This window comes from Pneumocystis murina (assembly GCF_000349005.2).
Source record: "Pneumocystis murina B123 chromosome Unknown supercont1.10, whole genome shotgun sequence".
Taxonomy (NCBI): domain Eukaryota; kingdom Fungi; phylum Ascomycota; class Pneumocystomycetes; order Pneumocystales; family Pneumocystaceae; genus Pneumocystis; species Pneumocystis murina.
In genome coordinates this window covers 44,311-57,622 of record NW_017802368.1, presented here as the reverse complement: position 1 = coordinate 57,622, position 13,312 = coordinate 44,311, and the positions used below count along the sequence as shown (strand labels likewise).

Here is a 13,312-nt window from a genome sequence, read left to right as displayed (position 1 = left end):
TTTTAAAATTAAGTTTTTTAATCGACTTGGATATTTTGAAAAAATTTTAAGGTTTATGAAAATCCGATTTTTTTATAGGATTTAATATAAACACAGGTCCGGATAAGCATGACATTTGATTTTGAGTTTTCACATTTTCCATCTATTGCAGCAATTCCTTCTTCTCGGTCTAGTGTTATTCAACATTTGATTGATGGTGTTGATCGATATAATCCTCAAAACGCACCTTTATTAGAGGAATATTTAATGCAACAATGTCAGGATGGAGCTTATGATTGTTTAGCAAATCTTGCTATATTAAAATTGTTAGTAAAATATCGTTTTTTGATTCCTAATAAACTGATGAAATAAATATATAAAAATGATAAAAATATTCTTTAAAATGAAGAAAATGAGTATTAGCTCTATCTGATGTTTTATTAGGAATCTAAACGAAGCTTTTTATTTGTTTGTTTTTCTTATTTCTTTATATAGATATCAATTTAATCCTCATCTTTCAAAGGATGAAGTTATTACGAATATTCTTGTTAAAGCATTGACGGTTTTCACACAACCTGATTTTTCTGTATGTTTACATTTATTACATCCTTCTGTTCTTCTTCCAAGAGAGGTTTTTATAGGAGATTCTTTACATGAAATCGTACAGAAGTTACACACACTATATCTTCTTTTAGATGCAGCAAAATATAAGGAGTTCTGGCAGTTAATTGATAATGATGATCTTTATGCTGATATGATTGCGGATTGCATTGGATTTGAAGATACAATTAGGCTAGGCATTGCAAAAGTTATTTCACAAACAATGAAGGAAGTTAAACTTGATATTTTGGAAGAATGGATTAATCTTCATGATGAAAAATTGAAAATATGGATTCATGATGTATTTCATTGGGAAATTGTTGGTGAAATAGTAAAATTACCGGAAAACAAGGATAATATTCTATTAAGTAAAGCTACATCTGAAAAAATTCCTTTTACAGACTTATATCAATTGTTGAAGTGAATTCAATTTTAATGATATAAAATAAATATTTTAGAAGAAAAAAATATATTTTTGGGACTCTAGAGGTTTTTATTCGTTTGATAGATTTAAACGCTGGTTTTGATTAATTATATTTTCCACGAAAAAAGCATGATTCTTTTAAAGCTTTTTTTGATATAAGTTTGAAAAAATGGAATGGAGTATGTAAAATTTCAAAATTTGAAATGACTAATAAAGTTATTTGTGTTTAAAAAAATGTTGGTAAAAGAAAAATAAATTATATATTATAAATTAAAATTTCTATTTATCCTTTTATTATTTCTTTTTAAAAAGTTATTTTGAAATTATATATATGATAATAAATATAATGTAATGATTTTTTTAAAGTAAAATTATATTTAGATTTTAAAAATTTAGATGAAAGAAATATTTAATTATATCTTTATGAAAAATTTTTAATTCTTTTAGAAAAATGTTTATTTCATAATTATTATAAATATTTATATAAATTATTTTTAAAAATTTTAATGTTTTTATATTTTATGAAATGTTGGAATTTTATTAATTTAAATTGTTACATGTTCATTTTGTTTGATATTAATAATATTAAATATTTTTTGGAATACTTAAAATTTCTAATACTTTTTTATAATCCCATATAAATATCTCCTTATCTCTTGAATTTAATATTTCACTATTTTTCAAATATTTTTCTATAAAATATTTAATGCCTACAATTAAAGAAGGATTTGATGAAAGTTTTTCAAAAATTTTCTGAATTGATGTTACACTTTGAATATTAGATCTTTTTTGTGTTTCTTGAATCAATGTACAAAAAAAAATTTCCAAAAATGTTTTCGTTTTAGACTGAAGATGAAAGAAATTAAGTTTCTATTAATCAAATTAAATATTAATAATCATAGAAATATTCTTACTTTAAAAATTGCCAAATCAAGTCCATCGTTAACTACTAAAAAGCCATATAGCCTTCCTAAATTTACAATATATCTTAATGAGATATTTTCCGTGTTCTCAGTATTAGTATTTCCTATCACTTGAATATCTTTTTCCCCTAAAGATCGAAATAAATCCCATAAACAAAACTTAAAAGCTGTACGTAAAAAACTCATTCTCACGCAAAATCTAAGTGCAATATAAGCATAATAAGGATTATAGTTTCGTTCGTTTCCGCAACAATGAAGTAATACTCTCGGTATCTCTAGTTTTTGTACTTTTTTTAGTCTTAGTTTTAAAAGTTTTTCATATGCATCTACAAAATCCTTTTTAAAAATTAAATTAATTTTATAATTTTCTTTAAAACAACCTCTCCACTCATTAATGTAATAAAAATGGATTTACGAATATCTGTATTCATCCTTTGCAATTGTGCTAAAGTAAGAAGTTCTGTTTCTTTTTTTTCGTAGAAACTATTTACAGATATAGGTGTCTTTCTTTTTTCTTCTTTTCTAGAAGATGACCCTGCATGCCACCATTTACCATTCTCATCCATGGATTCAATGTCTGATAATGAAATTTTTAAAGGTTCAAAATTCCTATTAGAATTTCGATTAGATAATGTTCCTAAGAATTTTTTCATTCGAACTATTGCTTCTCGTGTCATAATACTAGGGATATCTTTAATTTTGTTATTTTTTAAGTTATCAATGGATTCAATCATAAATTTTGTTCTTGTACTATCACTTATTAAAAACAAAAATGTATAGATATCTTTTCTGCATACTTTAGAACAACATCAGTCTCTGAAATTTTCCGATGAATAATAATAATAATATCTTTTAAAGATGATGGATCGTCACAACGTAATTGACTTCCAGAATCTATATTATAAACATTAAGAATTAAAATATATAAAACCTACTCAAGATAATCTTTAGTAGTAATTCTGTATTTAGATCTGTTATTTCTTTCAAAAACAATTTTATTAAATCATATACGAAAGTACATGAAATAACTTGGAAATTATATAACTCACTTAAAACAATAATTAAATTAATGCATTCCTTATCATAAGATATATTTGTATCAATATTTTCTTTCTTTGAGTTTTCTTTTGAGTAGAATTCATTAAAAGTCTTAATAAGTTTTTGAAGAAAAAATGCTCCAAAATCTATCCCAATTATCTTATATAAAGCCGTAATAAATCCTGAATGCAGTACTAAATATGTTTCTTTTAATGTTGTTTGAGATGTTATATTTTTTAATAACAATGTTATTAGTTCTAAATTAACATAATGACGAGGATTTGAACTATATAGATTCTCGATTTCATTTAAAATTGATAGCATATTTGATTCAGTCAATCTTTTTAGAAATGAGAAAAAACATTGCATTTCCACAATTTTTTAAATTTACCTGTTTAATAATCCTTTGATTTTTCTTTTTAAATGAATAGTAAACTCGTTATTATTTTTATCATCTTTTAAAATTTTGTTTTTCGTTATAGATATACCATTTCCTACAGGAGCAATATAAGGATTTTCCTTGTTCTTTTTCACTAAAATAGCCCCATTTTCTCTATCTAAATTTGATTTGTTTTCTTTATCTTCAATAAATAGCTCTTCTTTATTTATATTTGTCTTATTTTTAACTTCACTATTACATAATACTGATGAATCTTCCATAAACTTAACACGTTTTGTTTTCTTTCTATCTATATAGTTCAAATCTTCAAGAAGATAGTCTAATTCATCTTTTTTGTTTTTTCTATTTATATTTTGGTTTTTACGTTTTAATTTTTTCTCCAAATATTCAATAACATCATCCTCTGCATCGTAACAACCCTTATACTTCATATTTATTGTTTTTTCCCTTTTTTTTCCTGAATATTTTTTTAAATCTTCTTCACTTAGATTTTCATTTTTAATTTTAATTATTGTTTTATTCTTTTATAAAATTATAAACTTAAAAATAGATATTCATTCTAAATACCATTTGCATGTCTTCATTTTCTTCTTTTTTCCCTTGTTTTCCTTTTTTTTTTGTCTTTTTATCTCTCATTTTTCTATATTTAAATTTTATCTGGTTTAGAAACAATAAATAGATAAATAGATAATTCTAGAATTCGTCATTCAATACAGGTTAATATTGTTCTTCAATAAACTTATATATTCTTGTATATCTATAACTTGTACAGTCTCCCGTTATTAAAAAATTTTGTAGAATGTTATTATCAAATGAAGAGGTAATATTATTTAATACTTATAGATAAGATAATAATCTGATGTCTTCTTATAAGTATTTGAATTCATTAAGTTTGCTTTTTTCCTCTGAAAAAGGAAAAGGAACTGTTTTTTTAACTCAAAAACGATGTGAGTCATGTTAAGGGGTCAATGTTATAAATAATAAGACTAGATTCATACAAAGATGAGAGAGATCCTTCACCAGTTGAGGGGGAATCTTGTGATATATCCTGTCTAACATATAAACTTCTCTTCAGAGCTACTGATGGTAAAAAAACGAAAATTTCAACTTTGGTAGATACATCTTTTTTAATACCATTTTTTTCAAGATATATGGAGATATGTAAGTCTGGAATGAGATGTTTAAAGAAACGTGATAGAAAAAAACAAAAAGCTAAGAAGAATAAAGTGGTAGATTCAAAATTATAATATTTTTATTGTTATTTTATTAAATTATCAGAAAAGTATTATAAAAAAGTTAACTGATCTTTTTTTCATTAGTATTTGTTAATTTTTGAGAGAATTGCTGTATATTATTATTATATATATGAGTGAGATTTTCTGCTCGAAAATAGGGTTCACGTTAACATCAAGAACCGGTTGAAAGAGAAAGCTTTAAAAATGAGCCATGTTCCTCTAACAAAGGCACATAAAGAAGCTATTAAGAAGCTTTTAGATGTTCTTTATAATGCAGTTGATAGTAGGTATGAAAAAAAAAAAAAAAAACGAAAAAAAACAGTTAATTTATGTTTAATATTAGTGGACGATCAATATCTAAGATATTTGAGGAATTGCCAGATAAAAAGGAAGTTCCGGACTATTATGAAGTAATTAAGAAACCCATGGCATTGAATGTTATCAAAGTATTCCATTATGGACTGAAAAAATAATAATAGTAATGATGGATAGGAAAATGTGAATAAAAATTTATATAATGTATTTCATGAGTTTATAACGGATGTTGCGCAAATATACTATAATGCTAAGTTATATAATCGTCGTTCTTCAGTGATTTACTCGGATGCTTGTTTAAATGAAGTAATTTTAATATTATTTGAGTCGAAAGTGTTTATAAGGTTATAGATGATTATTGCCAAAGAACTTTCAGTTTTAAAGGATAAGAATCTTGTGGATGATAGTATACTTCCGGTTCTTGGTCCGTTACCTCCAAGTTCTCAAGGAGAAGAGAAATCGGATGATGATGGGTTTGATCCTGATATTGAAGATAAAAATGAAGAAGACGATGATGATGATGATGAAGCTCGTCATAAAAGGAGAAGAAAGGAAGTTAAAATCAAACCTTATGAGCCGACTAAAGCAATGAGGTTTGATATAGGTGATATAAAAAGAAAAAGAGGGCGACCACCAAAAGTAGATACACCAGATGAAGCAAGAATGAAAATTATCTTACGTGTAATTCGAAAAGAAAAAGATGAAAGGTATACGAGTTTTATTTTTTTTATAAAAGAACTAAAATCAAAAGGGGGCGTACTTTATTTACATGGTTTGAGAAATTTCCTGATGATAAATTTAGTCAAATAAATAAGATTAAGCAAACTATATCGTTGGAAGATATTAGGGTATATTGTTATTTTTATTATTATTATTAATTTGTTTAGCAAAAATTAAAAAGAAGAGAATATAAGACTCTTAAGAATTTTTTGGATGACTTAGATTTATTATATAATAATGTGAAACTTATAAGTCCCCCTGGAAGTAATATGTACCGTGATGCGGATTTTTTGCAAGTTAATTACTTACATTTTATCTTTTTAGCTATCTAATGGTATTAGCAAGTTACTCATGAAGTAGCTTCAATTGAAGCCTCTAGAAGAGATATTGATTTCACAGGATATAAAAAAGATCCGACTTCTAGTATAGGCACGTTAATTAAAGTTAATCGTACACCTTTGCCTAAAATTGAAGTTAAGGGTGAGATTTTAGAAGTTGGTTAGTTTTTTTTTAATAAATATATGCATATTTAATGATATGTTATTAGGTGACTGGATTCATTTAGTAAATCATAATGATGTTAATAAACCAATTATTGCTCAAATATTTAATTTATGGGAAAATTTGGAGTATGTATATATTGATTTTATGTTTATAGAATTTAAAATTATCTATTAGAGGAGAAAAATGGATAAGCGTTTGTTGGTATTATAGGCCAGAACAAACGGTTCATAGAGCAGATCGAATATTTTATGAAAATGAAGTTTTTAAAACTGGTCAATATCGTGACCATCAAATTAATGATATTATTGATAAATGTTTTGTTATGTTTATTACTAAATATATAAGAGGGAGGCCTAAAGATGCAGGAAACAAGTCAATTTATGTTTGTGAATTTCGATATGATGAAGAAACAAAAGTTTTTCATAAAATTAAGAGCTGGAGAGCATGTATTCCTGATGAAATTAGAAATAAAGAATATGATATGTATTGTTTTGAAAGACAGCAGCAACCAAAAAGGACACTTAGTCCTATTTTACATCTTTTGCCATCAAAAGTAATAGAGGATCCTAATGCACCTATACCTGAACCAACTCAAGGTAAAGAAAATGCTCCTCCTATTATTGGTGCAATAATTCCTGCTCCAATACCGGATGAATCTACACTTAATGTATGGTTTTTCTGTGATTTTAAAAATTGCTAATTTTTATAGCCTCCTGAAATCTTCATGCCTTCAGTAGTATCTGCATCTATAATTCCACAAAAACCTATTATTCCATCTCTAGTAACGCAGACACATGCATCTGTAGCGATTAGTCCAAATAGTCAGTCTCAAACTAGTCGTAAAGTACATATTCCATATTATCCTCCTGTCGCTTTTACATTACCTGTATCAAATTTAATTTCTAAAAATGATATAGAAAATCCTGTAGATAAAAATAATGAGGGTATTAATGGAGATATGGACATAAATATAAGAGAAGAAATTGATGAAGATGAAATTGAAAGAAATGAAAATGATAATTTGGAAATCGAAAATGGGGATAAAATTGAAAATGTTAAAGGTATGAGAAAAAGTAACAATTTTTCAGATGAAGTAGCTGCACTTTTTTCTCAAGACGAACAAGGTCGAGTATTATGGTTTCCTGTTCCTCCAATAGATGTTGTTGCGCCGGCAGTAGATACATTTGTTAAAGGTAGAAGTCTTGCATATTTAGCAAATGTTGACAATATGATGGAAAAATATAAGAAAGATTCAGAGGAAGAAAAAGAACAAAAGACTAATATTATCAAAACGTCAGATGATTCTGAATTTTCAGGATTTCTTATTGCTGCATTAGATAAGATGACACAAAATATAAAATCTAGCATTTATTGAATTTTGGAAAAGATATCGATCTCTATTTTTTTATAATAATACTTAATTTTTGTAATTCATGTTATTATATTTAATATTTGATGCAAATATAATACGGTTTAATGTTTTCTTGCTAAAAAATAATTATCAATTATGTGAATCTTGAAAAATGCATATTTATTTGTGGTATATACATTAAGTTGTAATGATATAAATATTTATTTAAATATTGAAAAAAAATTATGTTGATAAAAAAATATTTTGTTATTTTAATTATATTTTGATATTCTATAATGATTATATAAACAATATTTTCAAAAATACGAATATATTATATGCTTACTCTTCATAAATCAAAATAGAAGAATAAACATTTACTATTTCACACTCATACATTGGTCATTCCAGCCTAAAGCTTTCAATTCAGACCTTAATCGGCCTTCTGTAGCTATTTTCTCTATTTGTGTATCTTCTAGTTTATTTCCTTTTTCCTGTTGTGTTTTTAATTTTTCAATAGCTCGTAATTTTTTAAGTAATGAACGAATTTTTTTATTTTCATTATCTAAAGAATTTTCAATAACGTGTGGCGGTTCCAAATTTGAGGTAATGGACTGAGAAGATATACCATTTGTACTTTGTACATCAATGACTTTCGATTCTTTAGCTTTTTTTGCTGCATCCCTTCTTTTTTTATTTTTTAAAGCTGCTTTACTAGAACCTTGAGTTTGAATTGAGGGATTTGCTCCAGGTATAAATGGATCTGTAGTTGTTTTATGTTTTATTTCTTGAGAACTAATGATCATAATTTTTTCATCTTCTCTTTTATATTCTTTAGGTGTTGCAGTAGAACGAGCATGTGGGGGCCTATACGCCCCTACTGACTTGAGTGGTGTCTTATTGGCAACGAGCGAAGCAGAAGAATGTGGTTTAGGTACAGGAGAAAGAGATGAACGAAGTGGATAAATCTCTGGATTTTGTGGTTGCCAAAAAACCTGTATATTGGTTAAATATTGAAGTTTGGATGAGCTAGATACTTCATAAAGTTCATTTATTTCCTCACTGTACATCAAGGCGCCACTATAGTGCCATATTTTAATTCCATTGTCTACTCTTAATCTTGGACTAGTTATTCCAGTCAAAATATGTCTACCATCAGGACTCCATTCACAAACTGTACTGTTACTAGCTTCTATAGTTGTTATTTTTTTCATTTCCTTTTCTTTATCATAGATATCAATTGTTCCTTTTAAATTTCCAAAACCTGCTACTAAAACAAAACGATCATGAGGAGAAAATAATATTGTATTACGAGGTGAAAGTGGTAAAGAATATATGATATTAGCCTGGTTATCAAAAATTGTAGTTTTAGAAGGCATATCTTTATTTGATTAGTTTATTAGAAATAGTTTAGTTATTAAACCATACATCCATATACTACTCCAAACTCACGTGAATTTGGAGACCATGTTATATCATGAATAGGACCTTCTTTGTCTTGTAATAGTTAGATAAGTATTATCTTGATGTTCTTTAATACCGAGATTAATTCTGGAATCATAATTTCTGATTGCACTTAGAATGTACATATTTGTTTCCCCGTAATAATTTTTATTTGTTTTATCTACATCTGTAGATGTTGAAATAATTAATGTAGTTCCTATTTTATTCCATTTCATTTGGACATTGTCTGCTTTATAAAATGCTTTTTGACTAATAACAAAAGAAAATGTTGGAATATTATAAATTGAGACGGTTGCTGGTGTTCCCTAATTTATATAATTTAAAGGGATCTTTTATAAAATAAGAAAATTTACTTTCATCTCCGGAATAAATACTGCAATAACATTGTTTCTTCCTGGTGACAATGAAAATGAAGATACTCCATTAGCATGTAATCTATATATAGGACCTATAAAGTGTTAAATAGTTTGTTCAATATTTCTTTTAAAACCACCTTTTTCCATATTTGCCGATTCGAAGAACTGGATTTCATTTGTCACTTTGCGTGCACAAAGTTTCCCATCTGTTGTATATTGTAAATTCCTGTAATAGACTTTTAAGCTTAAATAAATTAGATAAATTGCAAACTACCATATTTGACTTTTTTGAACAAACGAACAAAGCTTCTGTCCTGTATTTATTTTCCATATTTTAAGATTTTTATTAGCAGATCCATCTTCTGCCTTGGCTAAAATTATTAATATTTCTTTGAATTTTAAAAAAGATAAAATTACACGGCCTTTCCCACGTAACAATAAAATTACTTTTTGGCGACAATTTTATTTCACATACCTTAGGAATTTCTAAGATTCTGACTAATTCTCCTGTAGATGTATCGATAATTTTAACACTTCAATATTAAACATTAATATCAAAAAATTATCAAAAAAAATTACTCTTGTAATGATGACCAAGCAAAAAAACGTCCATCTTGTCCATAACAACATGAAACCGTATTTTTTTCAGGTCTCATATATATTTTAAAAATAGATTTATCATTTATACTTTCTTATTACCTATCGAAACCTGGTAAAGGTGTATATAAAGGATGTCCAATTGTTAAGCTAATATATTGAGCTGTTCTACCTAGAAATAATAAGTTATTTGTCTTATCTATAAAGAAATACTTCATTTACAAGCAAATTGTGTAAAAACCATTGAATTTTGTTTTTTTTTTTTTTTGATATTTTACGATGTGATCATTAGACCTTATTCAAGGTAAAAACTGGAAGATAGAAATTATATACAAAATATATTTCAAATAAATTGTTTTTATTAAGGATAATACATATATTGAATTTATTGTTTGGAGAATTTTTACTTTGTTAAATTGTTCTAGAAGATTTTTGAAAAGAAATTGTATTATGTATATTATTAATATTAGAAAATTAAAAGACCAGATGTCATTTGTATGTTATTTTTTTTCTTTAATAAAAAAGTGTGAAATATAAAAAAAGATGATTAATTACTCTTTTAGTAATAAAAGAACTTTGTTTTTATCTGAATTTTTTGACATTAATAAATATATATTAAAATTATATATGATGTATACAGTGGCTTTATATGGTATACATCATAATTATATATGATATATGTTAAAAAATATTAAAAATTAATAATTTTGTATTATAGATATTGATATAAAAAATAAAGAATGTTATGTTTTTAGTAATATAGAGAGTGTTTATAGACTTTTATTTGAATTCTAATACATAAAAAATGTTTTATTTTTTAAGATATATTAAATTTTTAAAAAAGATAATGGTAAATATTTAAAAAAGTTTTCTGCGTGTTATTTTCTAATTCTATTGTTAAATATTCAGTAAAAATTCGCATATATGTAAATTCTTTTTCTAAAGAGCTTTTGACTTATGTTTATAAATATAATGTGAGGTCTTTGAATTTTATAATTTAATATGAAATTTTATAAAAAGTATAAATATCTATTAAATGAATTTTTTATAGAGATATTAAATTGTATAAGATATTGTATTCTATCATTGACTTTTTTTCATTTGAAAGAATTAAGTTATTAGAATAATATATATATATTAAGATTAGATTTTTTAAAAACATATGAATAATTTTCATAAGAAAAAAAAAAGATCTTTCTTTTTAATACAGTCTAGTCTTATATACTTCTATTATATGTGTAATTTGTTTTATTTTTGAATCTTTTGCTGTATTTTATCATATTTTTTAAAAGGTGCTTTCTTATGATTTTGTTTCTTATATTTTTTTTTGATACATAAAATATTGAAATTCATAAATAATTAGCATCAATATATTTAAGGAAAAAGTTTATAAAAATACATAGTTATACCCAGAATAATCAACTTTTTTCATGTATTTAACGATAAACATTTTTTTTCCAAGAACATTCAAATAAGCTTGATATTAAATATCTATTGAATTACATAAGTAATGTATCCTTTATTGATTTTTTTTTGGATTTTGTTTTATGTTTTAAATTTTTAATATAAATGATAAAAGTTTCTTTTTAAAAAATAATGTTTTATTTATATAATTTAATTTTTAAAACAGGGCAATGCATATTTCCTGAATAGTACAGACCATTTTTTTCTTTATAAAAACCTATTATTTATTAGTCCTTTTTTCTTAGAATTAAAATATTTTCGATTTTTTTTTTCTAAAAAAGATGGGAAGAATAAGACATAAAAGAAAACATACGTCAAATGGAAGACATAGAATGTACAGAACAAGACGGTATCAACGAGATATTGATCAGATTCATAAGGATATCATGATACCTGAATCAAGAAAAACACTATTATTCAAAAAAATTGATCCTGATTTACCTGGACTTGGTAAAGAATTTTTTATTAATAAAGATATATTCTTAAATAAATAGGCCAGCACTATTGTATTGAATGTTCAAGATATTTTGAAACAAATAATACATTGGTAAAGCATCGAACAGGAAAACTTCATAAAAAAAGGTTCATTTTTGTCCTACTTTTCTGTTAGATTAAAAGATATAGAGTAAAGCTTCTTAAAGAAGTACCATATTCTCAAGAAGAGGCGGAAGCTGCTGTTGGAATAGATATTAAGAATCATATATTTTGATGTTTTTAAATTTGACACTTATCAATATTTTATCCTTTTTAAAAGTAAAAATGAAGAAAGCTTTTTATGACATCAGTATTCATCGAAGTTTGAATGGCCGGTTATTCTTGCATGTTCTAGTGCATCTTTTCTTCCACGAAGATTTGTTTTGCAGATTTTGCATTTTAGTAAAAAATTTGATGTGTCAGTATAATAGTGAATTTTCCGTAGATAATCCGTAAGCTTTAAAACTGCTTTTCTTACATTTAAATCTTCAACTGAGAAAATCGTCGTATCAAAATTAGGCGATGCTCCTGACATCGGAGTTAATGCAATAGCATCATAATGAATTCCTGCCTTTTTGTCAGCATACCTTAGCCTCTATTCCTCTATATATTTAATATCACCTGAATACACAATAAATCCACACATGGGTCTTCCTTCTCCTTGGTATTATTAATTATTTGAAAATTGAATTTAAAAATTAAAAAAATAAATAAAAACATACCAAAACGATCTGTCCTTCCTGTTGCTACGTCTATAGAACATATTTCAACTTCAAAGTGATTTGCAAGAATTAATATTTCGATTGCTCCCCCCCAACTGTTAGTTTTATTGATCCATCTGCAATATTCATCTCTTGAGCGCCCAAGAATTGCATCTGAATATGTTGCCGGATCATTTTGGATAGTTTGAGCAACCAATGATCGTAATTCATTTGCTGTATCCATTTTTCCCATAATTATATATCCTACTGCACGAAACAGACATGAATTGCTATTTTATTATTAAGTAATAAAAATCATAATCTAATGACATACTCATTCTGCATTACCCTTAAAACAACTCTTCCATTGCTATTTTCTAGTTCAATCTCCGGTGGAGCAAAAGGATCATCATTTGATTTCGAAATAGATGTTTGTGATGGTGAATTAGTCGAAAATATTCCATTTCCATCCATATTTTGACCTTTTCTCATATATTCCTCCGTATCCGTATCTATTTCTTTAACTAAAAGTACCTCTGCATCCCAAATGCCCAAAGATTTTAATGTTCTATCACAATCTGAAATATCAATTTTTCTCGGGGGAAATTTATGTTTAATCTCAAAATTATTAATATCTATAAAAGAAAATATTGCCATCTGAAGATCTTCTACTGTGTTGTCTTCATTTAATTCTATTTCATAGATATTTTCTTTAAATTTAATTTTTAGACGCATTTTGATATTAAATATATGGACGTTGAAAATCT

At 25.8% G+C, this 13,312-nt stretch overlaps 7 protein-coding genes across 7 annotated transcripts; 4 read left to right on the top strand and 3 right to left on the bottom strand.

Moving 5' to 3' along the window:
- Positions 1-108: 108 nt before the first annotated feature.
- Positions 109-1,003, top strand: PNEG_03165 (hypothetical protein; the record flags this gene model as incomplete). The annotated part of the gene is made up of 2 exons (XM_007877037.1): positions 109-305; positions 475-1,003. 2 exons carry the CDS (start codon positions 109-111, stop codon positions 1,001-1,003), a joined length of 726 nt encoding a protein of 241 aa, XP_007875228.1.
- Positions 1,004-1,588: 585 nt separating this feature from the next.
- Positions 1,589-4,038, bottom strand: PNEG_03164 (hypothetical protein; the record flags this gene model as incomplete). Its single annotated transcript, XM_007877036.1, has 7 exons — positions 3,932-4,038; positions 3,356-3,885; positions 2,862-3,304; positions 2,724-2,820; positions 2,307-2,676; positions 1,918-2,262; positions 1,589-1,873 (listed from the first exon to the last, which is right to left on the bottom strand). Exons 1-7 carry the CDS (start codon positions 3,998-4,000, stop codon positions 1,589-1,591), a joined length of 2,139 nt encoding a protein of 712 aa, XP_007875227.1. The 5' UTR covers positions 4,001-4,038.
- A 32-nt stretch (positions 4,039-4,070) lies between these two features.
- PNEG_03163 (hypothetical protein) lies at positions 4,071-4,611 on the top strand (the record flags this gene model as incomplete). Its single annotated transcript, XM_007877035.1, has 3 exons — positions 4,071-4,184; positions 4,239-4,311; positions 4,355-4,611. Exons 1-3 carry the CDS (start codon positions 4,164-4,166, stop codon positions 4,609-4,611), a joined length of 351 nt encoding a protein of 116 aa, XP_007875226.1. The 5' UTR covers positions 4,071-4,163.
- A 172-nt stretch (positions 4,612-4,783) lies between these two features.
- On the top strand, positions 4,784-7,513 carry PNEG_03162 (hypothetical protein; the record flags this gene model as incomplete). Its single annotated transcript, XM_007877034.1, has 10 exons — positions 4,784-4,886; positions 4,943-5,045; positions 5,092-5,220; positions 5,266-5,621; positions 5,666-5,762; positions 5,802-5,930; positions 5,976-6,132; positions 6,182-6,263; positions 6,313-6,805; positions 6,848-7,513. Exons 1-10 carry the CDS (start codon positions 4,804-4,806, stop codon positions 7,511-7,513), a joined length of 2,295 nt encoding a protein of 764 aa, XP_007875225.1. The 5' UTR covers positions 4,784-4,803.
- A 356-nt stretch (positions 7,514-7,869) lies between these two features.
- Positions 7,870-10,150, bottom strand: PNEG_03161 (hypothetical protein; the record flags this gene model as incomplete). Its single annotated transcript, XM_007877033.2, has 11 exons — positions 7,870-8,484; positions 8,527-8,870; positions 8,918-8,986; positions 9,030-9,258; positions 9,307-9,401; positions 9,447-9,535; positions 9,584-9,680; positions 9,727-9,842; positions 9,889-9,960; positions 10,009-10,078; positions 10,129-10,150. 11 exons carry the CDS (start codon positions 10,148-10,150, stop codon positions 7,870-7,872), a joined length of 1,818 nt encoding a protein of 605 aa, XP_007875224.1.
- A 1,501-nt stretch (positions 10,151-11,651) lies between these two features.
- Positions 11,652-12,500, top strand: PNEG_03160 (hypothetical protein; the record flags this gene model as incomplete). Its single annotated transcript, XM_007877031.1, has 3 exons — positions 11,652-11,820; positions 11,865-11,952; positions 11,995-12,500. The coding sequence occupies 3 exons, from the start codon at positions 11,652-11,654 to the stop codon at positions 12,077-12,079; spliced, it is 342 nt and encodes a 113-aa protein (XP_007875222.1). The 3' UTR covers positions 12,080-12,500.
- On the bottom strand, positions 11,800-13,280 carry PNEG_03159 (hypothetical protein; the record flags this gene model as incomplete). Its single annotated transcript, XM_007877030.1, has 5 exons — positions 11,800-11,965; positions 12,018-12,411; positions 12,466-12,504; positions 12,567-12,835; positions 12,880-13,280. The coding sequence occupies 4 exons, from the start codon at positions 13,278-13,280 to the stop codon at positions 12,152-12,154; spliced, it is 969 nt and encodes a 322-aa protein (XP_007875221.1). The 3' UTR covers positions 11,800-11,965; positions 12,018-12,151.
- Between the last annotated feature and the right edge of the window lie 32 nt (positions 13,281-13,312).